The sequence below is a fragment of the Danio aesculapii genome, chromosome 3 (assembly GCF_903798145.1).
Source record: "Danio aesculapii chromosome 3, fDanAes4.1, whole genome shotgun sequence".
Lineage (NCBI taxonomy): Eukaryota > Metazoa > Chordata > Actinopteri > Cypriniformes > Danionidae > Danio > Danio aesculapii.
The window spans coordinates 5,281,555-5,304,505 of NC_079437.1; the positions used below are offsets into that span (position 1 = coordinate 5,281,555).

The 22,951-nt window shown below is 39.7% G+C and overlaps 1 protein-coding gene across 2 annotated transcripts in view; it reads left to right on the forward strand.

Annotated features, from left to right (window-relative positions):
• LOC130220722 (myosin-9-like) overlaps positions 1-22,951 on the forward strand; it is a 102,124-nt gene that overhangs the window by 70,548 nt on the left and 8,625 nt on the right. For both annotated transcript variants that reach the window (XM_056452948.1, XM_056452949.1), the window contains 18 exons: positions 312-433; positions 963-1,032; positions 3,230-3,390; positions 5,427-5,535; positions 5,624-5,755; positions 5,860-6,066; positions 6,595-6,732; positions 8,357-8,480; positions 8,731-8,902; positions 10,010-10,222; positions 10,349-10,493; positions 10,592-10,798; positions 12,313-12,417; positions 12,513-12,665; positions 13,188-13,436; positions 15,873-16,085; positions 18,653-18,865; positions 21,756-21,917. In XM_056452948.1, coding sequence (XP_056308923.1) covers positions 312-433; positions 963-1,032; positions 3,230-3,390; positions 5,427-5,535; positions 5,624-5,755; positions 5,860-6,066; positions 6,595-6,732; positions 8,357-8,480; positions 8,731-8,902; positions 10,010-10,222; positions 10,349-10,493; positions 10,592-10,798; positions 12,313-12,417; positions 12,513-12,665; positions 13,188-13,436; positions 15,873-16,085; positions 18,653-18,865; positions 21,756-21,917 — 2,895 coding nt within the window. The remainder of the gene's footprint in view (positions 1-311; positions 434-962; positions 1,033-3,229; positions 3,391-5,426; positions 5,536-5,623; positions 5,756-5,859; positions 6,067-6,594; positions 6,733-8,356; positions 8,481-8,730; positions 8,903-10,009; positions 10,223-10,348; positions 10,494-10,591; positions 10,799-12,312; positions 12,418-12,512; positions 12,666-13,187; positions 13,437-15,872; positions 16,086-18,652; positions 18,866-21,755; positions 21,918-22,951) is intronic.

Below are 22,951 nucleotides of genomic sequence, written 5' to 3' on the forward strand. Positions count from 1 at the left end.
CAGGATGTCTATTCGCGCGTTTGCATTGACCTAACATGTAAATCACTCGTGCTTGGCGCTTCTTCCGCGTCTGGTGTTAACACAGCATAAGAACGTGCTCAAATGTTAGCGGGAAATGGATGTTTTCAACATTTCTGTATCGATGGGTACCGAATTCCAGTATCGTGACAACCCTAGTGTCCATACAAACATTATGTGTCGTTATCTCCTATTCACTGACTGATGACGAAATTAATGTCATGCCGAAAACATCTGCAGTTAATACTGTGCATGTATTGACAGCAATTTAAATGTCTCTGTGTGTGTGTCAGGCGGGTAAGCTGGACCCTCACCTGGTCCTGGATCAGCTGCGTTGTAACGGTGTGCTGGAGGGCATCCGCATCTGCCGACAGGGATTCCCCAACCGCATCGTCTTCCAGGAGTTCAGACAGAGGTAGCACTGCGCTTTTACTCACAGATACACCTTTATGTTTAGACTTTTATCATTAAATTATCTCTCAAGAGGGGCTGTTTGAACTCCAAATTATACATTTGAAGTCAAAGTTATGATAAATACATTATTAATCTGATTTCCCGAATGATGTTGAACAGATTCAGGAAATTTTCACAGTATTTCCTATAATGTTTTTTCTTCTGGAGAAAGTCTTATTTGTTTTATTCTGGCTAGAATAAAAGCAGTTTTTATTTTTTTAAACCCATTTTAAGGTCAATATTTTTAGCCCCCTTAAGCTATATTTGTTTTGGATTGCCTACAGAACAAACCACTGTTATACAATGACTTGCCTAATTACCATAACTTGACCCTAATTAACCTAGTTAAGCCTTTAAATGTCACTGAATACTAGGGTACTGAATTGGGAGTACTGAATTGGGGGTAAAAAAAATTACAGGAGGGCTAGTAATCCTGACTTCATCTGTATATGGAAATTGTAATGTTTAATGTTGGTTTGTTTTTCGGTCAGATATGAGATCCTCACGCCAAACTCCATTCCCAAAGGATTCATGGACGGCAAACAGGCCTGTATGCTGATGGTGAGAGCATTTTTATGTTTAAACGATATCAATTTAATCATTAGACGTCATTTAAACCCCTGCAGGATCATAAGGGAACTGCAGGGAGTTGATCAAATCATGAAAATTGGGGACGATCTGCAGTCAATCAAATTGACTTCAATCAAATAATAAATAATCATCATTAATCAACCTTATTATCCAGACGTTAGGTCTATTAGTAACAGAAGACAAGCAGAACACATATAAATAAATTGTTGGGGCGGCTCAGTGGTCAGCACTGTCGCCTCACAGCAAGAAGGTCGCTGGTTTGAGTCCCGGTTGGGTCAGTTGGCATTTCAGTGTGGAGTTTGCATGTTCTCGTGTTGGTGTGTGTTTCCTCCGGGTGCTCCGGTTTCCCCCACAGTCTTAACACATGAGCTATAGGGGAATTGATGAACTAAATTAGCCGTAGTGTATAAGTATGGGTGTCTCCCAGTACTGGGTTCCAGCTGAAAGGGCTTCCGCTGAGTAAAACATATGCCGGAATTGTTGGCGGTTCATTCCGCTGTGGCGACCCCTGATAAATAGAAGACTAAGCCGAAGGAAAATGAATGAATGAATTAATCTGTCATTGTCAGTACAAACCAAACAATATACATTAAAAAAAGACAGTCATGTGAAGGCTGTGGGTGAAAACAGGCATAAGAGTGAGAAATAATGATAAATCCAGTGTCCTGATTCTTCATATTTTTGAATAAAACAAATATCATCTGCTGCACACCACACAGCAAAGTTGTGCAGTACTACTCTTCACCAAAAGAGGGCAAAACAACAACTAACTTAATGCTGCCCATGTTATTATATTTTGCTAATGAATTAATCACATTGGGCTTTTTTCATGATTCTGACCTCAGAGTTCCCGTCTCGCTCAAAGTACTCCACCCAAATTAATTACAAAAATGGCATTTTTGGCTTTCGGTCAAAAGAGAAAAATGGATGAAAACATTAGCTGAAGTTATCAACTTTCACACCGGATGTGGAAAGCACTGCTCTATGAAACACATTCATTTTAATGACCTGTGCCGCACACATACACGACCTGACAAAAGCCTTGTCATCGATCCCAGTTGTAAGAGCAACAAGTAATAACTTGATTTCTAGTTGATCATTTGGATGGTGGCAGAATTTTTTTTTTTGTTGAATCATCAGTTGAACTGCATCACAAATACTGCAGAAGACCTACTGGAACCCGCATGGACCCAAGATTCTCACAGAAATCAGTCAAGTTTGGGAAGGAGAAATCATGGTTTAGGGTTACATTCAGCATGGGCGTGTGCGAGAGATCCATCAGCCTGAGGTATCAAGACATTTGTGCTGCCCATTACATTACAAACCACAGGAGAGGGCAAATTCTCCAGCATGATAGCGCTCCTCATACTTCAGCCTCCACATCAAAGCTCCTGAAAGCAAAGAAGGTGCTCCAGGATTGGCCAACCCAGTCACCAGACATGAACATTATTGAGCATGGAGGCGTTGAAGATGAATCCAAAGACTCTTGATGAACTCTGGGAGTCCTGCAAGAAGGCTTTCTTTGCCATTCCAGATGACTTTATTAATCAGTGATTTGAGTCATTGCAGAGATGTATGGATGCAGTCCTCCAAGCTCATGATGGAGTCAGACACAATATTCATTCTGTTTCCACTGCAGCATGAGCACATATTCTATACTGGACATTATTGAAGGTTCAGTGAGCAGACTTTAGTCTAAGCAGAGTCAGAGCTTACTGTCCTAATGAAATCATTCACAATCAAGACATGATCATATGTTATTGTGGTAAAATAAGCGTCATCTAGAGGCCTTTGTCTTTCATTTAAGCCACTTCTGATACCAAATAATCAACTAGAAGTCAAGTTATTATTTGTTGTTCCTAAAACTTTGACATTACGTGCATTCAGAATTTTTGGTTTTGAGGCTGATTTTCCCTTTGGTGCGTCCTTATTATTATTATTATTATTATTATTATTATTCTTATTATTATTATTATCATCATCACTAGTGTTTGTTTAGTGTTGTTAATATACCTTAAGATTTCTTGATAATATGTTGAATTAGTTTTGTTTTTAAATAATAATATTTTTTTCCATTTATATTTTTGTCATTTTATTGTTGGTTTAATTTTCGCTTTTAATATGTCCACGCAGTTTTTAATGTGTGTCTGTGTTTGTTGCGTGTCAGATCAGAGCTCTGGAGCTGGACCCTAACCTGTACCGCATCGGTCAGAGTAAAGTGTTTTTCCGCGCCGGAGTTCTGGCTCACCTGGAGGAGGAGCGGGACATGAAGATCACCGACGTCATCATCAACTTCCAGGCCTGGTGCCGGGGATACGTCGCCCGCAAGTGAGTGCCAGCACAACTGATCTGGGTTCAGCTGGAGTTCACTGCTGGAGTTGATCAGTTGGTTCTGTTATTGTTTGGGTGTTCTGGGTGGTTGCTAAGGCGTCACTATGCAGTTGTTAGGCTGTAATTGTCATATTGTTATTTATTGCTAAAGTTGATCAGTTGATTCCGATGTTGTTTGGGTGTTCTGGGGGGTTGCTAAGGCGTCACTATGCAGTTGTTAGGCTGTAATTTTTATGTTGTCGTTTACTGCTAGAGTTGATCAGTTGATTCCGATGTTGTTTGGGTGTTCTGGGTGGTTGCTAAGGCGTCACTATGCAGTTCTTAGGCTGTAATTGTCATATTGTTATTTACTGCTAGAGTTGATCAGATAAAGGGAAGCTGCTCCGTGTTTGATTGACAGTTTGTGTTTTCTGGTTGCTAGTTATTACAGTATTTTGGGGTGTTCTGGGTAGTTGCTAAGGTGTTACTATGCAGTTGTTAGGCTGTAATTGTCGTATTGTTTTTTACTGCTAGAGTTGATCAGATAAAGGGAAGCTGCTCCGTGTTTGATTGACAGTTTGTGTTTTCTGGTTGCTAGTTATTACAGTATTTTTGGGTGTTCTGGACTGTTGCTAAGGTGTCACTGTGCAGTTGTTAGGCTGTAATTATGTTGTTATTTACTGCTAGAGTTGATCAGCTAAAGGGAAGCTGCTCCGTGTTTGGTTGACAGTTGTTCTGGTTGCTAGTTGCACTATTTTTGGTGTGTTCTGTATGGTTGCTAAGGTGTCACTATGCAGTTGTTAGGCTGTAATTGTTACATTGTCATTAAGCAAGGTCTAAGATTTTCTGGATGCCTACAAGGCATTTGATAAGGCATTGACAGCCATGTCCTAGGGTGGTTGCTTCGCATTCTGTAAGGTTTTTAGCTTGCTGCTAGGGAGTTCGAGCTGCCTACCTTGCCGTTGTTATGTAATAGCAAGTTTTTAGGGTGTTGCTAAGCAGTTGCTAGGCCATAATTGTTGTTTGGTTTTCAGCCAGTTTTTATTGTGTTCTGGTTGGTTGCTATGGTGTCAATAGGCAGCTGCTAAGCCTTAATCCTTTTCAACTAGTTGCTAGGGTATTATAGTTGGTTGCTAGGGTGCTACTGGACAGGTAATGGGGTTTTTGAAGTCATTGCAAGGGTGTTCCTGTGCTTACTTTGGCATTTCTGTGTAACAGTTATCAAGTTTCTATGGTTTTCTGGGGGTTGCCGTGCTTTTACTAAGTTTTCTGAGTAGCTGATGAGGTGTTGCTAAGATTTGCTAATCTGTGGGTTTTCATCTAGTTTTTAGGGTGTTCTTGTGGTTGCTAAGGTGTCGCTATCCAGTTGCTTTGCTATAAATGCTTTGTTATAACTAACCAATTTATGGGGTGTTCTGGGTGGTTCTTGGAGTGTCACAAAGTAATTGCTAAACCATAATTGCTATGTGAATGCTACTGCTAGCCAGTTTCTTGAGTGGTTGCTAGGTTGTTGCTAGGCAGTTTCTTGGCCATAATCACTGTGTGGTTTTTAGCTAGTGTCTAGGGCGATGCTTGGGGTCTCTAGGCCACTATCTCTGTGGTTTTCAGCTAGTTTCTAGGTTGTTTTGGGTGGTTGCCTGGGTGTCACCAGGCAGTTGCTTAACCATAATTGCTGTGTGGCTTTCAGCTAGTTTTTTCGATGGTACTTGAGGTTTCTAGGCCACAATCTATGGTTTTCAGCTAGTTTCTAGGTTGTTTTGGTGGTTGCTAGGGTGCCACTAGACAGTTGCTAAACCACAATTGCTGTTTGGTTGCTAGCCAGTTTCTAGGGATGCTTTGATGGATGATTGTTATGCTGTTGCTAGGGTGTTCAGGGTGATTACTCCGATGTTGCTAGGTAAAGGCTAGAGCATTGTAATGTGGTTGACAGGTGTTTGGGTAGTTGCTAGGGTGAGGCTAGCCTCTTTAGGTTTTTCTGAGAGGTTACTATGGCATGCTGGATTGGTTTCTAATACTTTAACATCTGTATATAATGGTGTGTGTGTGTCCTGCAGAGCATTCGCTAAGCGGCAGCAGCAGCTGACAGCCATGCGTGTGATCCAGAGGAACTGTGCTGCTTACCTGAAGCTCAGGAACTGGCAGTGGTGGAGACTCTTCACTAAGGTTTAGCCACTCACAAACTGACACATGAGCCCTGCTGCTCTGCATGTGTGTGTGTGTTCTGTACTGATGCCGTGTGTGTGTGTTTCAGGTGAAGCCGCTGCTGCAGGTCAGCCGACAGGAAGAGGAAATGCAGGCCAAAGAGGAGGAGCTGAGTAAAGTGCGGGAGAAGCAGCAGGTGGCGGAGCAGCAGCTTGTAGAGATGGAGGTCAAACAGCAGCAGGTGAGAAACTCTGACCAGTACTGTACTCCTGCAGTAAACCAGGGAAATTCCCCCAGTGTGATGTGACAGTGTGACAGTGTGAGTGTTGATGTTGTTGATTTCAGCTGAACGCAGAGAAGATGGCTCTGCAGGAGCAGCTGCAGGCCGAGATGGATCTGTGTGCTGAGGCTGATGAGATGAGGAACCGGCTGGTGGCCAAGAAGCAGGAGCTGGAGGAGATCCTGCACGACCTGGAGGCTCGAGTGGAGGAGGAGGAGGAGCGAGCAAACCACCTGCAGACCGAGAAGAAGAAGATGCAGCAGAACATCGCGGTAACCACCTCCTCTGATTGGCTAAGGGGATCACTTATGCACTGTGATTGGCTGAATGGTTGAGAGATGCGCTGTGAATGGCTGAGTGGTGCGCTGTGATTGGCTTGAAGGATGAGTGATGCTCTGTGATTGGCTGAATGGCTTTGTGATGTGCTGTTATTGGCTGAGTGATGCGCTGTGACTGGATGAATGACTGAGTGATGTGCTGTGATTGGCTGAATGGTTAAGTGATGTGCTGTGATTGGCTGAATGGTTAAGTGATGCTCTGTGATTGGCTTAAAGGATGAGTAATGCTCTGTGATTGGCTGAATGGCTGAGCGATGAGCTGTAATTGGCTGAGTGATGTGCTGTGACTGGCTTAAAAGATGAGCGATGCACTGTGATTGGCTGAATGTTTGAGTGATGTGCTGTGATTGGCTTAAAAGGATAGTGAGAAAACTGAAAATTCTAACATTTACTCACCTTTCACTGGCTCAGGGGCTAAGTTATGTGCTGTGATTGGCTGAGTAGTGTTTTTTTGACCAATAGGATCTTGAGCAGCAGCTGGATGAGGAGGAAGCAGCGCGACAGAAGCTGCAGCTGGAGAAAGTGACGATGGAGGCCAAACTGAAGAAGACGGAGGAGGACGTGATGGTGCTGGACGACCAGAATAACAAACTCTCCAAGGTCTGTGCACTGATACGATTATAGTGACAGTAGCTGTGTTTCTATCACCCTAAGCATTGTGCTAATGGAAATGACAAAATACGTCTAATGAAAATGTGTCAATTTTGCAGCAATACCCTAATATAGTAAAATATTTCAGTTAAAAGAAAAATGATTTCTGTATGAAGCAAATTACACTGACATGAGGTGTTTTTGGTTTTGTGAGTGAATTTAAAAAAAAAGGATTATTTAGTAGAAGTTCAACAAAGGGAAACCTCGTCATTTGGCAATATTTATTTTATTGATTAAAAAGAAAATTGATAAGGTTTAGAGCAAACGCTTTTGAAGCATATTCAAGTGCAGTGTTTGTATTAATCTGTTGTGGGGAATCTAGTTGCTATGGTAACGCACCAACCAAAGTAGTTATTCTGTTGTGTTTCTATAGTTGCTATGGTAACACAACAGCCAAAGTAATTAGTTTGTTGTGGTGATTCTATAGTTGCTATGGTAACACAAAAGCCAAAGTAATTGGTCTGTTGCGGTGGTTCTATAGTTGCTACGGTAACACAACAACCAAAGTGATTAGTCTGTTGTGGTGATTCTATAGTTGCTATGGTAACACAGCAACCAAAGAAATTAATCTGTTGTGGTGATTCTATAGTTGCTATGGTAACACAACAACCAAAGTGATTAGTCTGTTGTGGTGATTCTATAGTTGCTATGGTAACACAACAACCAAAGTAATTAATCTGTTGTGGTGATTCTGTAGTTGCTATGGTTACACAACAGCCAAAGTATTTAGTCTGTTGCGGTGATTATGTAGTTGCCATGGTAACACAACAATGAAAGTAATTAGTCTGTTGCGGTGATTCTATAGTTGCTATGGTAACACAACAGCCAAAGTAATTAGTCTGTTGCGGTGATTATGTAGTTGCCATGGTAACACAACAATGAAAGTAATTAGTCTGTTGCGGTGATTCTATAGTTGCTATGGTAACACAACAGCCAAAGTAATTAGTCTGTTGCGGTGATTCTATAGTGGCTATGGTAACACAACAGCTAAAGTAATTAGTCTGTTGTGGTGATTATGTAGTTGCCATGGTAACACAACAACGAAAGTTATTAGTCTGTTGCGGTGATTCTATAGTTGCTATGGTAACACAACAACCAAAGTAATTAATCTGTTGTGGTGATTCTATAGTTGCTATGGTAACACCACAACCAAAGTAATTAATCTGTTGTGGTGATTCAATAGTTGCTATGGTAACACCACAACCAAAGTAATTAATCTTGTGGTGATTCAATAGTTGCTATGGTAACACAACAACCAAAGTAATTAATCTTGTGGTGATTCAATAGTTGCTATGGTAACACCACAACCAAAGTAATTAATCTTGTGGTGATTCAATAGTTGCTATGGTAACACAACAGCCAAAGTAATTAATCTGTTGTGGTGATTCTATAGTTGCTATGGTAACACAACAACCAAAGTAATTAGTCTATTTTTGAATGGGAAGTGGTTGAAATGCTATAATAAATACAGTATAACTCTGGTTCAAAAACACACAGTATTTATGATTAATTACTATAATCTGTTTTTGGGATGTGGGTTTGTATGAACACTGTCTCTGTGCTGGTCGTGCAGGAAAAGAAGCTCATGGAGGAGCGGATCGCAGAGTTCACCACAAACCTGGCGGAGGAGGAGGAGAAGTCCAAGAGTCTGCAGAAACTGAAGAACAAACACGAGGCCATGATCACCGACCTGGAGGGTGAGAACCACACTTTCATTTTCACTTTCACCACTTCCTTTACATTCATATATTCATTCATTTAGCAGATGCTTACACTTTTTTAAGGTCTTCAGTTAATCGTGGGTCTCTCCATAAAGATTTTTTCCTTAAATTCATATCCACGAGGCTCTATTGAACGATTTTCTGCTTGTATTAGGATGTGATGTTTGAATATTGATAGTCTTCTGTATGTAATAATTAAGTGTGACTGTGTTTTGTCCTCCGCCAGACCGTCTGCGGCGTGAGGAGAAGCAGCGTCAGGAGCTGGAGAAGAACCGCAGGAAGCTGGAGGGAGACTCGACGGAGCTGCACGACCAGATCGCAGAGCTCCAGGCTCAGATCGCAGAACTCAAAGCACAGCTCGCCAAGAAGGAGGAGGAGCTGCAGGAGGCACTCGCCAGGTCAAAACACACACATACGCACAGCACGCTAGATTACTTATGAAGTGTAATTATTGTTATCAATAATGAATGTGTCGCGAATCTATCTGGAATTGATTTTGAGCTTAGTTTTAACAGCAGATGGCGCTCTAGGCTAGTTTTTAACAGCTGATGGTGCTCTAGGCTAGTTTTTAACAGCAGATGGCGCTCTAGGCTAGTTTTTAACAGCTGATGGTGCTCTAGGCTAGTTTTTAACAGCTGATGGTGCTCTAGGCTAGTTTTTAACAGCAGATGGCGCTCTAGGCTAGTTTTAACAGCAGATGGCGCTCTAGGCTAGTTTTTAACAGCAGCAGATGGCGCTCTAGGCTAGTTTTTAACATCAGATGCTGCTCTAGGCTAGTTTTTAACATCAGATAGCGCTCTAGGCTAGTTTTTAACAGCAGCAGATGGCGCTCTAGGCTAGTTTTTAACATCAGATGGCGCTCTAGGCTAGTTTTTAACAGCAGCAGATGGCGCTCTAGGCTAGTTTTTAACATCAGATGGCGCTCTAGGCTAGTTTTTAACATCAGATGGCGCTCTAGGCTAGTTTTTAACAGAAGCAGATGGCGCTCTAGGCTAGTTTTTAACATCAGATGGCGCTCTAGGCTAGTTTTTAACATCAGATGGCGCTCTAGACTAGTTTTTAACAGCAGCAGATGGCGCTCTAGGCTAGTTTTTACATCAGATGGCGCTCTAGGCTAGTTTTTAACAGCAGCAGATGGCGCTCTAGGGTAGTTTTTAACATCAGATGGCGCTCTAGGCTAGTTTTTAACAGCAGCAGATGGCGCTCTAGGCTAGTTTTTAACATCAGATGGCGCTCTAGGCTAGTTTTAATAGCAGATGGCGCTCTATGCTAGTTTTAACAGCAGACGGCGCTCTCGGCTAGTTTGTTTGTAGTTTATGATGTAAAAACTAAAGGACCAAGCACTGAGCCTTGTGATTCCCCACAGTGTACTTTTGATCAGTATGATGCCTCTTCATTAACTAAACACTAATAGATAGACAGACAGACAGTCTGTTAGATAAATCCTGATCCAAGCTAATGCAGTTTTAGCATTACCAACATAATTGTGGTGTGTGCTGTTGCAGGATCGAGGAGGAAGCGGCGCAGAAGAATCTGGCCCAGAAGAAGATCCGCGAGCTGGAGTCTCAGCTCAGTGAACTGCAGGAGGATCTGGACCTGGAGCGAGCGGCTCGAACCAAAGCCGAGAAACATCGCAGGGACCTGGGGGAGGAGCTGGAGGCACTGAAGACTGAGCTGGAGGACACACTCGACTCTACAGCTGCACAACAGGAGCTCAGGTACACACACACACACACACACACACACACACACACACATGTGTAACAAAATAGAGTTTCTCTAATAATAATAATAATTTAGAGTTAATGTGTTGTTGTATGGTCTGGATGTGTGTAATGCTGCAGGACGAAGCGTGAGACTGAAGTGACGCAGCTGAAGAAGACTCTGGAGGAAGATGCTAAAGTTCACGAGCAGGTGATGGCGGAGGTCAGACAGAAGCACAGCCAGGCCTTCGATGAGCTCAACGAGCAGCTGGAGCAGGTCAAACGGGTAAGACACAAACACACACAGCCACAAATAAACACACAAATACACACACTATCAAGATCATCCCAGTGAGTCGTGCGTTTACCTCCGCTCTCCCTCAGAATAAGGTGTCGGTGGAGAAGAGTAAGCAGGCCCTGGAGTCAGAGAGGAACGAGCTGCAGATCGAGCTGCAGACGCTGATGCAGGGGAAAGGAGAGTCTGAGCACCGCAGGAAGAAGGCGGAGGCGCAGCTGCAGGAGCTGCAGGTCAAACACACCGAGAGCGAACGCCAGCGCATCGAGCTCGCAGAGAGACTCACCAAGATGCAGGTGCGCACAATCACACTTCACAACACTGATGTCATAGAAACAGCCCAGCAGTGTCATATTCATGTCATCTTTATTACCCTAGTGCTTTTACAATGTAGACTGTGTCAAAGCAGCTTAACATAGAAGTCCCAAACCAAGCAAGCCATTGGTGTCTATGGCAACCATTTAGAAACACCTTAGGATCTACCTTGGGATCACTTAGCAACACCCGATTACTTTTTAATAAAAAAGAACACCCTAGTAACTACATAGCAACCAAATAGCAACAACCTTTCGTCCTTTTCAACACTATATCATAACAGCCTAACAACACTGTTGAAATCAGTCACAGTGCCATAGCCACTGCTAAGCCACCACATAGCTACACCGTAATAACCCAAGAGTTGTCAGAATTTCTAAAAGCTGCCCAGCAATCATATAGCAGCATGTTAGAAACCAATTAACACCTTGAAAACCCCAAAGCTACCTCCAAGAACATGCCTGAAAGTGCAGAATCACACAGAACATACTAATAGGTTCCTAGCAACCACATAGCAGCATGTTAGAAACCACTAAGTAATACTCTTAAAAACACCCTAGCAACCACTCAGAACACCCTTGAAAGTACAAAATCACTCAGAACACCCTGATAGTTGCCAAGCAACCACTTAACAACATGTTAGAAACCACTTAGTTATACCTTAGCAACAACCTAGCAACCACTCAGAATACTCTTGAAAGTGCAAAATCACTCGGAACACATTGACAGCTGCCTAGCAACCACTTAACAGCATGTTAGAAACCACTTAGTAATACCTTAGCAATGCCCTAGCAACCACTCAGAACACCCTTGAAAGTGCAAAATCACTCGGAACACCCTAACAGTTGCCAAGCAACCACTTAACAGCATGTCAGAAACCACTTAGTAGTACCTTAGCAGCACCCTAGCAACCACTCAAAACACTCTTGAAAGTGCAAAATCACTTGAAACACCTTGACAGCTGCCTAGAAACCACTTAACAGCATGTTAGAAACCACTTAGTAATACCGTAGCAATGCCCTAGCAACCACTAAGAACACCCTTGAAAGTGCAAAATCACTCGGAACACCCTAACAGTTGCCAAGCAACCCCTTAACAGCATGTTAGAAACTACTTAGTAATACCTTAGCAACGCTCTAGCAACCACTAAGAACACCCTTAATAGTGTGTTTAAACAGTAACTGTTGCCAATTTACCACATTCTAACGCTATAGCAACTGCCTAGCAACACCCTAACAACTACATTAGAGTGTGCTTGAAAAACCGGATACACATCGGCAACACTCATTGTAATGCTCAAACAACTGCCTAGGATTGACCTCATAGTCACTTTGTAAACCTTAGCAGCTGCTTAGCAACCACAGTAAAACCACAGCAACTCCCTGACACAGCTGCCGAGTAACAACATTACACATGCCTAGCAACACCCTAGCAGCTACAGCTAGTGTAGCAGCTAGTGTTCTGCCACTGCTAACGTGTGCGTGTGTGTGTTCAGGCTGAGCTGGATAACGTCAACACTCTGCTGAGCGACGCTGAAGGGAAGTCCATCAAAGCGTCCAAGGACTGCTCCACCGTGGAGTCGCAGCTGCAGGACGTGCAGGTACAGCAGAGACACTGAGGCATCATGGGATACCTGCAGGTGTGTGTGTGTTACTGACCTCAAGTGTGTGCGTGTGTGTGTGTGTGTGTCCACAGGAAGTGCTGCAGGAGGAAACGCGTCAGAAGCTGTCTCTGAACACTCGCCTGCGTCAGCTGGAGGACGAGCAACACAGCCTGAGGGAGCAGCTGGAGGAGGAGGAGGAGGCCAAGAGGAACCTGGAGAAGCAGATCGGCACCATGCAGGCGCAGGTACACACAGAAACAAACTCTCCAACACAAAGACACTCAAATAAATGCACAACAATACAAAAATACACTCTCATGCATATAAATGAAGATGAATACACACACACACACATACAGAAACAAGTGACTTATAGATAAATACACACACACACCAAGCACACCATTTTTTTTCTTGTCAAATTTCCAATAAGTTTGATGTGTCACATGACCCTCTTCCTATTGAGAAAAAAAAAAGTTGGATCCAAGATGGCCGACTTCAAAATGGCCACCCAAAACACAGTCTTCTAATGCTAACAATTTATATTCTATCTTCTAGACTTTCTTATACTAACACACTTTATATATCCGTTGTCTTTGTTTTATTTATTTATTTATATACTGTATATAAAATTAATTTAATCGAACCGATATTAGTCTTATGTTTATCTATATCCAGCAGTTAGTCTTTTCTAAATCTGCTTGTGTGTATATTAGACTGACTGAGCGTACTCTCATCGTATCTACACATTGTTTATTTTGTTACAGCTGGTGGACATGAAGAAGAAGGTGGAGCAGGAGTCTGGCTCTCTGGAGTGCGCGGAGGAGAGCAGGAAGCGTGTGCAGCGGGATCTGGAGGCCGTGTCTCAGCGTCTGGACGAGAGAAACGCCGCCTTCGACAAGCTGGACAAAACCAAGACCCGCCTGCAGCAGGAGCTGGACGACATGCTGGTGGACCAGGATCATCTGCGGCAGATCGTCTCCAACCTGGAGAAGAAGCAGAAGAAGTTTGACCAGGTCAGCAACAACACTCGCTTAACACCAGCTTCGAATTACGATTTCACTTCAGGTTTATTATATTAAAGATGTTTTAATAGTACAAACAACCAAACACGATCAGACGAACACACAAAACCCCAAGTGCTGACCATTCAATAAAATGTACTAATGTGTGTTAACAGAAAACACAGCAAGAACTCTCTTCAATAAACACTTCAGTTCAGTTTTAATGGGTTTGGGGAAGTTGGATCTATGAGGAGGGCTCATATTGAGAAGTGTGATTAGTAGATATTGAAAAGTACAGCTGTAAATCATCTGATCCCATAGAAACTGAGTGAAATCAGAATATTTGTGACCCTGGAGCACAAAACCAGTCTTATATTGCACAGGTATCGCTTTGAAAATAGCCAAAAATACTTTTTTTTCATCAAAATTATTGTTTTTTTATGCCAAAAATCATTAGAATATTAAGGAAAGATTATACTTTTGTAAATTTCCTACTGTAAATATGTCAAAGCACAATTTTAGATCAGTAATGTCCACTTTAAAGCTGATTTTCTCAATATTTAGATTTTATTTTGAACCCTCAGATTCATGATTGTATAATTGTATTTCAGCCAAATATTATCTCATCATAAACAAACATAATACATCAATGGAAAGATGTTTATTCAGCTTTCAAATGATGCATCAATCCGTCTGGAGGACTGAAACAAGCTTCATAATCAGCCCAAATTAAGATTTCACTTCAGGTTTATTATATTAAAGATGTTAATATAATCTTTAAAATCTCTTTATTTTCGTGCTGCAGATGCTCTGTTTAACTGTTTTCTCGCTAATTAAGTCTTCTGTTTTTCCACGTACAAAGTCCACCATGCATATAGCAAATGCACCATGGAGTGACGCAATTGACTCTTAAAGGTTTATTCTCAAAACACACCCAGAACTCATTAAGAGAATAAGCTCAACCCTGTTGGACCATGCGCCATGGCGCAGATTGGATTTTTTCATCCTTAAAATAGCAAAAGTGAATTCGGAGACGCCCTTAATGCCTTTGCGCCCTGCGCTTTAGACGTTGCACCTAGGGTTTGTGAGGGTTTTATTGTAAATTTCCTACTGTAAATATATTAAAACTCAGTTTTAGATCAGGAATGTCCACTTTTTGTTTAAATATTTAGATTTTCTTTTGAACCCTCAGATTCATGATACATTAATATACATTAATGGAAAGATGTTTATTCAGCTTTCAAATGATGCATGAATACACACAGCCACCGCCGTATCACCCTGCAGCCAAACCCCAGTTACTCTCTGAAGCTAAGCAGGACTGAGTGTAGTCAGTACCTGGATGGGAGACCACATGGGAAAGCTAGGTTGCTGTTGGAAGTGGAGTTGGTGAGGCCAGCAGGGGGCGCCCAACCTGCGCTCTGTGTGATTCCTAATGCCCCAGTGAAGTGAAGGGGATACTGTCAGTGAGCGCCGTCTTTCAGATGAGACGTTAAATGTGGTCATTAAAAATCCCTCTGCACTTCTCGTAAAGAGTAGGGATGTAACCCCGGTGTCCTGGCTAAATTACCTCCATTGAGCCCTTACACATCTTGGCCTCCCAATCATCCCTATCCAATGAACTGGCTCTAGTCTCTCCACTCCACCTATAGGTGGTGTGTGGCGAGCACACTGGCGCCGTTGTCCTGTGGCTGCCATCATACACACTGGTGGTGGTGAGGAGAGACCCCCCTCATTATTGTGAAGCGCTTTGGGTGTATAGCCATACACAATAAATAGGCTATATGAATACACACATTACATGACATAAAGTAACACACCTGTGACTGGATTTGTGGTCATTGATCACATTCAAGAACAATAAAGCAAAAAAATTTTTGTGTTCAGTTATATTTTGCTTTCTTATTGATATTTTTATTCATTTTATGTTTAGTTATTAAGTTTTTATGAATATATAAATTGGTCTTGTGTGAGCTTTTTAAAATAATTAAACAGATTTTTTTATTTATGTTTATTTTATGCATTTTTGTTTTATTAGTGCGTTACAAAAGTATTTTAACATGAAGCATGAGTATTTCTCTAACATTTATTATTATTTATTGTCTTTTATTGTTTATTTTGCTATTCTCACTAAAAATAAAAACATTTTGATATCATATTTTTAACCATGCGATACTAAATTGTCCAGTTTTGTTGTTTTTAAACAGTTAAAATATTAATTTAATTGAATTTGAATAATTTATCAGTTATTGTGAGTTTAAAAAACAGAAACAATCATTTCAAAATATGTAAAATCTTATACCGATGTTTATTTCAAATCTGTGTTTTTCTTGTAAAACTTTTATTTGTTTTATTGTTTTGCCGTTTTATTAGTCTTTGTGAGTGTAAGGAGCATGATTTCAAAGTGTTGTGTGTGTGTGTGTGTGTGTGTGTGTGTGTGTTTTCCAGATGCTGGCCGAGGAGAAGTCAATCTCCGCTAGATACGCTGAAGAGCGTGACCGCGCGGAGGCCGAGGCTCGCGAGAAGGAAACACGCATGCTAGCATTAGCGCGCGAGCTAGAGACGCTCACGGATATGAAGGAGGAGCTCGACCGCACAAACAAACTGCTGCGCGCCGAGATGGAGGATCTGGTGTCATCCAAAGACGACGTGGGCAAGAGCGTAAGTCTGCAATACATAAATATTTCTCAAGTGATCTTTAATGGAGCAAGGACATTTTCACAGTATTTCCTGTAATATTTTTTCTTCTGTAGAAAGTTTTATTAGTTTTATTTGGGCTAGAATAAAAGCAGTTTTAATGTATTTAAAGCTATTATAAAGTCAATATTATTATCCCCCTTAAGCTATATTTGTTTTGGATTGCCTACAGAACAAAGATTGTCTCCAGAACAAACCACTGTTATACAATGACTTGCCTAATTACCCTAACTTTACCCTATTTACCCTAGTTAAGCCTTTAAATGTCACTTTAAGCTGAATACTAGTGTCTTGAAGAATATCTAGTCTAATATTATGTGCTGTCAATAAGGGTATTACAGAACACAACACGCGGTTCAGAACGCAAGTGACCTGCAGAGTATGAACTTTTTTGCTTGTAGATTAATCCTACATTAGTACCGATCACAGAGAGATCGCCTCACGCGTTGGTCAAATCACATGCTTGAAAGATTTTTGGCTTCCCTGTACAATATAAGGAAGACGGAAGACGTTGTGAAGGCATCTAAATGCTTTCTTAGGTTATTAAAGGTTATTAAAGGTGTTTCAGGGTATCCGCGGGCTCTTAAAATGTTTCCAATCTCAAAAGCTAAATTTTAGGCCTTAAAACATCTTAAATCTACTGACATGTTGTGTTGTAGGTCTTAAATTCTTTATTTTTAACAGGTCTTAATGTTCCTTTCTGTGCGTTTACACCGAAGGCGGTGAGAGCGTCACAGGTCGCTCTGGCTGCCCAGGCGACAACGCTGTCTGCCTTCAGCTCCGGCGGCAAGAGCGTCAAAATTCACTACATTGATCTCGTATTTAAAGGAGCCGTTGCAGCATATCAGTTACATTCCTGCATAAAATATGCTTTCTAGCATGAAAATGTTGTGCGATTTTTATTAAATTCTTTTAACAATGGAAGATCAAGTTGCATGTGGTGTGGCTTTGCTCAACTTGATTATACAATATGTCCATATGTCTGAAATATCCTGAAGCAGCAATACTGTTCTGTCCTGTCGCATGAGATTCCCGCTTTTTTAAAGATAAATATATACAACATTAATGCACATCAGTAACTCGCCAGTGACTTGTTTAAAGTATGTTCCTGTAAGAAAAACATTGGAAATGATTGGAAATCCGGCGACTGCAATAATCAAACCCTTGGGAACAACTGTGGCCGGAACCAAAGTTCACAGTGACTGTGCTCTCTGGATTCCTCTCAAGTGGTGGACTTCTTCATTCTGATTGGTTGCCGCCGAACCGCGTCACAGCTCATTACCATAAAGTTGACTTGATTTCAACTCTCCTTGATGCTCACGCGCTGCGCTGCTCCTTTGACGCTCTCGCTGCTTTCAGTGTGAACGTACGGTTTGTTCATGTATAGCTCCCCAATCTGGGCATTAACACTCATACAATCACCAACAATCCCGAATCTCAATAAAACGTTGAACCCTTTCTTTAAAAATAGCGTTTAATTACTTTCCTCACAGTAACATTCGTTTAAAAGTTCTCCATTTATTTACTCCTGAGGATCCTGAGCTGAGCTATATTCTTATTATTAAATTAATATGATTATTGTAGACTGAAGTGATTGACAGCTGTGTTTTGTTCTGTTCTTGGTAAGGGTGATTTGGTTTGTGAATGAATATATTTGACAATATTCCAACTAAATTATTATTATTGTGTTATTAAATGTATTAAATTATAATCGTTTTTTGATAGGGCAAGTGAAAATCATATCTAACTGGGATATTCGAAGAAATCCTTAGCATTTAGCCCTGCATACGTCTAATATTTCATTCATAATGGTCTTAAAAATCTCCCCGTGTTGGCGTGGGTTTCCTCTGGGTGCTCCGGTTTCCCCTACAGTCCAAACACATGCGCTATAGGGGAATTGGGTGAGCTAAATTGGCCATAGTGTATGTGTGTGAATGAATGTGTATGGCTGTTTCCCAGTAATGGGTTGCAGCTGGAAGTGCATAAGCTGTGTAAAACATATGCTGGATAAGTTGGCAGTTCATTCCACTGTGGCAACCCCTGATTATTAAAGGGACTAAGCGGAAAAGAAAACGAATGAATGGTCTTAAATTGAACTTAAATTGAACCCTGTGTTTTCTGTCGGTACTTGTTTATCCTGCATGAATGCATTCAGTGTAAAGCTGCACGAGTAATCATTAAAGGATCGGGATCTCAATTCAAACACACACGCAACATCCATTATAAATGATGATGATTTATGTTTATTAATCCTTTGATGTGCTGCATTCAAAGGGAGAACAGTGTATAGTTCAGATATAAACACTGATGTTTAGGGGAAAGCTTCAAATCTCAGTGTACTGCAACTTGACGCTGTTGAAAGTTGTAGCAGTTGCGTTGTTTAACCAATAGGTGGCGACAAACAACCATCAAAAATGTGTCACGGAGTAGTTATGAACTGAACTAGTAATGAAACCTGAATTATTGAATCATTAATTGAAAACGAGTCTATAAAATAAGGCTCATCATTATTGGCTGTGTGTGTTTGGCAGGTGCACGATCTGGAGAAGTCGAAGCGCGCGATGGAGCAGCAGCTGGAGGAGATGAAGACTCAGCTGGAGGAGCTGGAGGACGAGCTGCAGGCCACTGAAGACGCTAAGCTGCGTCTGGAGGTCAACATGCAGGCCATGAAGGCGCAGTACGAGAGAGACCTGCAGGGGCGCGACGAGCTGGGCGAGGAGAAGAAGAGGCAGCTGCTCAAACAGGTACTGCTCGTGATACCGTGTACATCAGGGGTTATTCACTTATTATTCACTGGTATATTCCATTATTGGCTATATATGCACAGCTTATGTTTTTCAGCCAATGATGAACCTCCGGTGAATGGTTTATGTGACTTTTCAATTTCCTAAGGTTCCTTTTACAGCATCGATGTTGTAATGTAATTAAATACAATCAGTTAAATAGACTCAAGCATTCGTTTAGTTGTTCAAGTGTAAAATGAGATGAAAATCCATCAGGATCAGCAGGCGAGCGAAGAAACTCCATTGAAAATACTGAGGTAAAATACATGTTCATATTTTAAAGAGATGGCAGGGGACAATGGAATTGAATGCAGTGCTTCTTGTTCGGTCTGAGACCCACTTCTTATCATATATCAATCAGGCAGTAAAGATCATTGATTTTTAAAGAAATCAGACCTTAAATGCAGTGATTTTATAACACTATAAGTCCTTCTGCATATACCTTATTAACACTGCGTCTTCATCAGTCATGAGTAGGCCCACATGGAATCTGTGCGCGCAGGTTTTTAGCCCATCATTAATTCTGTTTATTTACTTGAGTAAATGTGTGTAAATCTATATTTATTCAGTTTTTAAATTAATTTCAGTAATACTATTGACTAATATGAAAATGTTGATCTGATTTATGTACAGTGCAGTTTGTACAGTAATATTTTCTGTCTTTTAGTAGAGATATTATATGAGAAACTTGCTTTGTTTACTAAATAAAGTGGATCTAATTGGATTTGCATTTTAAACATTAAATAAAAGTTAATAAGATATTATTTTTATTTCATATATTAAGGTTTTAGTTATGAAACTCCCAGAATAATTCAGCAGAAATCCACAGTTTTTACCAAAATTCTCTGCAGAAATGGCAAAAAACATCTGCAGAGTCCGTCTGGCCCTAGTTATTTATCTGTGCATTGCTTCCTTCATTAATCGGGTGTTTATAAATGTCAGATTTCCTATAGTACAACATGATTAAACAAGGAAACTAATGGCACGATCACATTTGCAAATCTTTGTTTTATTTAGTTGACATTTAAATGACATTTCTGGTTTTCAGATTTTCTAAAGTGAATTATTTTAAATCTTAAAATAAAATGAAATCTTAAAAAAGACAATTATAAAACAACACAGTTAATAATAATATAAAAAATAAAAAATAAAACATTACTAATGCTCTGCTTAGACTTTACACACCTGAAACTTGTCTATAGCGCTTGTTCACTGCTGCTCTTATAGTTGTGTAAATTGCTTCCTTGTCCTCATTAGTAAGTCACTTTGGATAAAAGCGTCTGCTAAATGACTAAATGTAAATGCAAAAGATTTTTTACATAATATATATATAAGTGTGTGTGTATTATGTATATGTGATACACACATACATGGAAACAAAACTATAATAATAATAATACATTTTATTTATAATGCGCTTTTCTAAGACCCAAAGCGCTAAACTACACACAATTTTGTTTCATAGATATTTAAATTTATATAAACTTCATATCATAGACATATGAATTAAACATTTAATATGATCTCGTTATAATATTACAATAATTATTTACATCTAAATATAAATGTAAAAATTCTCAAATATATGCATACATATATATATATACTGTACATGATAAATATACACTGTACACACACTTAAATTATGTCAAAACAAACCTATTTTGTATGGGATTAATATATGTGTGTGTGTGTGTGTGTATATTATATGTGTGTGTGTGTGTGTGTGTGTGTATATTATATGTGTGTGTGTATATATTATATGTGTATGTGTGTATATGTATATATATATATATATATATATATATATATATATATATATATATATATATATATATATATATATATATATATATATATATATATATATGTGTGTATATATGTGTGTGTGTATATATATATGTATGTGTGTATGTATATGTGTGTATATATATATATATATATATATATATATATATATATATATATATATATATATATATACACACATACACACACACACATATAATATATACACACACACACACACATGTATGTATATATGTGTGTATGTATATGTGTGTATATATATATATATATATATATATATATATATATATATATATATATATATATATATATATATATATATATATATATATATATATATATATATATATATACTTGCATACATGCATACATACACATATATATATATATATATATATATATATATATATATATATATATATATATATATATATATATATATATATATATTTATATATGCAATTAAGGAAATAAACAATTAGCTGATTAAATAGTTATCATATTTTTTAAACATTTTAATTTATTTCAGTTATTTTTGTGTATAATAATCATTTTTTCCAAGATAAATTTTTTTTTTTGCATTTATTGTGTTGGTTAATCGATTCAGTCAGCAATCAAAACCAAACACTTTGAACATACCTGCATTAGGAGTGTACATAAATTTAAAAATTGTATCAGATAAATAAATAAAATGAATAAATAAAGATAAATAATAAAAATAAATAAATAAATAAATAAATAAAGAGAAAAAATAAAACTAAAGCAAAAACCAGAAACCAGAACTAAACAATCAGAAACCTCTAACATAAATAACAAATCATATTTAAATAACATGGACACTTTTGTTGTTGTGCTGCATTGTTTTCAATTTTGTTTAAATATTGTTTAAAAATAACTAATTATATATATATATACAGAAATTAACAGCTTAGTTTTTTTATCTAATCGATTAGAATTGATTTGTTTTTGAGATAGCGGGTGTTTTATCACAGATCTGTATATGGTGCTGATGGACATGTGCTGTTGTGTATGTGTTGTTCAGGTGCGTGAGATGGAGATGGAGCTGGAGGACGAGCGTAAGCAGCGCACTGTGGCGATGGCGGCCCGCAAGAAGATGGAGCTGGACCTGAAGGAGCTGGAGGCGGCCATCGACCAGGCCAACAAGAACCGAGACGAGGCTCTTAAACAGCTCAAGAAAGTGCAGGTAAAACACACACACACACACACACACCGGCTTTAAACATTTATACTAGAGTTCTGTTGAATACTTGATCCTGATTGGCTGATGATCACTCTAAGGTATTGTTAGATAAAAGCACAGCTAAAGTAGTTCCGGCAGGTGTTGAGCGCATTACAGCTCCATATCACTCCGCCAAATAATTAGAGTTATTTCACAGCTACAACCAAGTAGCTATCGCTGCAGCCTGGAGACCTCCAAGTGGGAGGGATTACACCAAAAGTAGGTTGAATGACCTCCAAGTGGGAGAAACTTAAAGCACAAATAGGTTGGGTTAGGTGGTGTAGTTGGAGCAGATATTAATAAAGCACAACAGGTTACTGTGAGGTTGGGTTTTGGGTTGGGGTAGACGTTAATAAAACACAACAGGATACTGTGAGGTTGGGTTTAGGGTTGGGGTAGATGTTAATAAAACACAACAGGATACTGTGAGGTTGGGTTTAGGGTAGGTGTAGACGTTAATAAAACACAACAGGATACTGTGAGGTTGGGTTTAGGGTTGGGGTAGATGTTAATAAAACACAACAGGATACTGTGAGGTTGGGTTTAGGGTTGGGGTAGACGTTAATAAAACACAACAGGTTACTGTGAGGTTGGGTTTAGGGTTGGGGTAGACGTTAATAAAACACAACAGGTTACTGTGAGGTTGGGTTTAGGGTAGGTGTAGACGTTAATAAAACACAACAGGATACTGTGAGGTTGGGTTTAGGGTTGGGGTAGATGTTAATAAAACACAACAGGATACTGTGAGGTTGGCTTTAGGGTTGGGGTAGATGTTAATAAAACACAACAGGATACTGTGAGGTTGGCTTTAGGGTTGGGGTAGACGTTAATAAAACACAACAGGATACTGTGAGGTTGGGTTTAGGGTTGGGGTAGACGTTAATAAAACACAACAGGATACTGTGAGGTTGGGGTAGATGTTAATAAAACACAACAGGATACTGTGAGGTTGGGTTTAGGGTTGGGGTAGACGTTAATAAAACACAACAGGATACTGT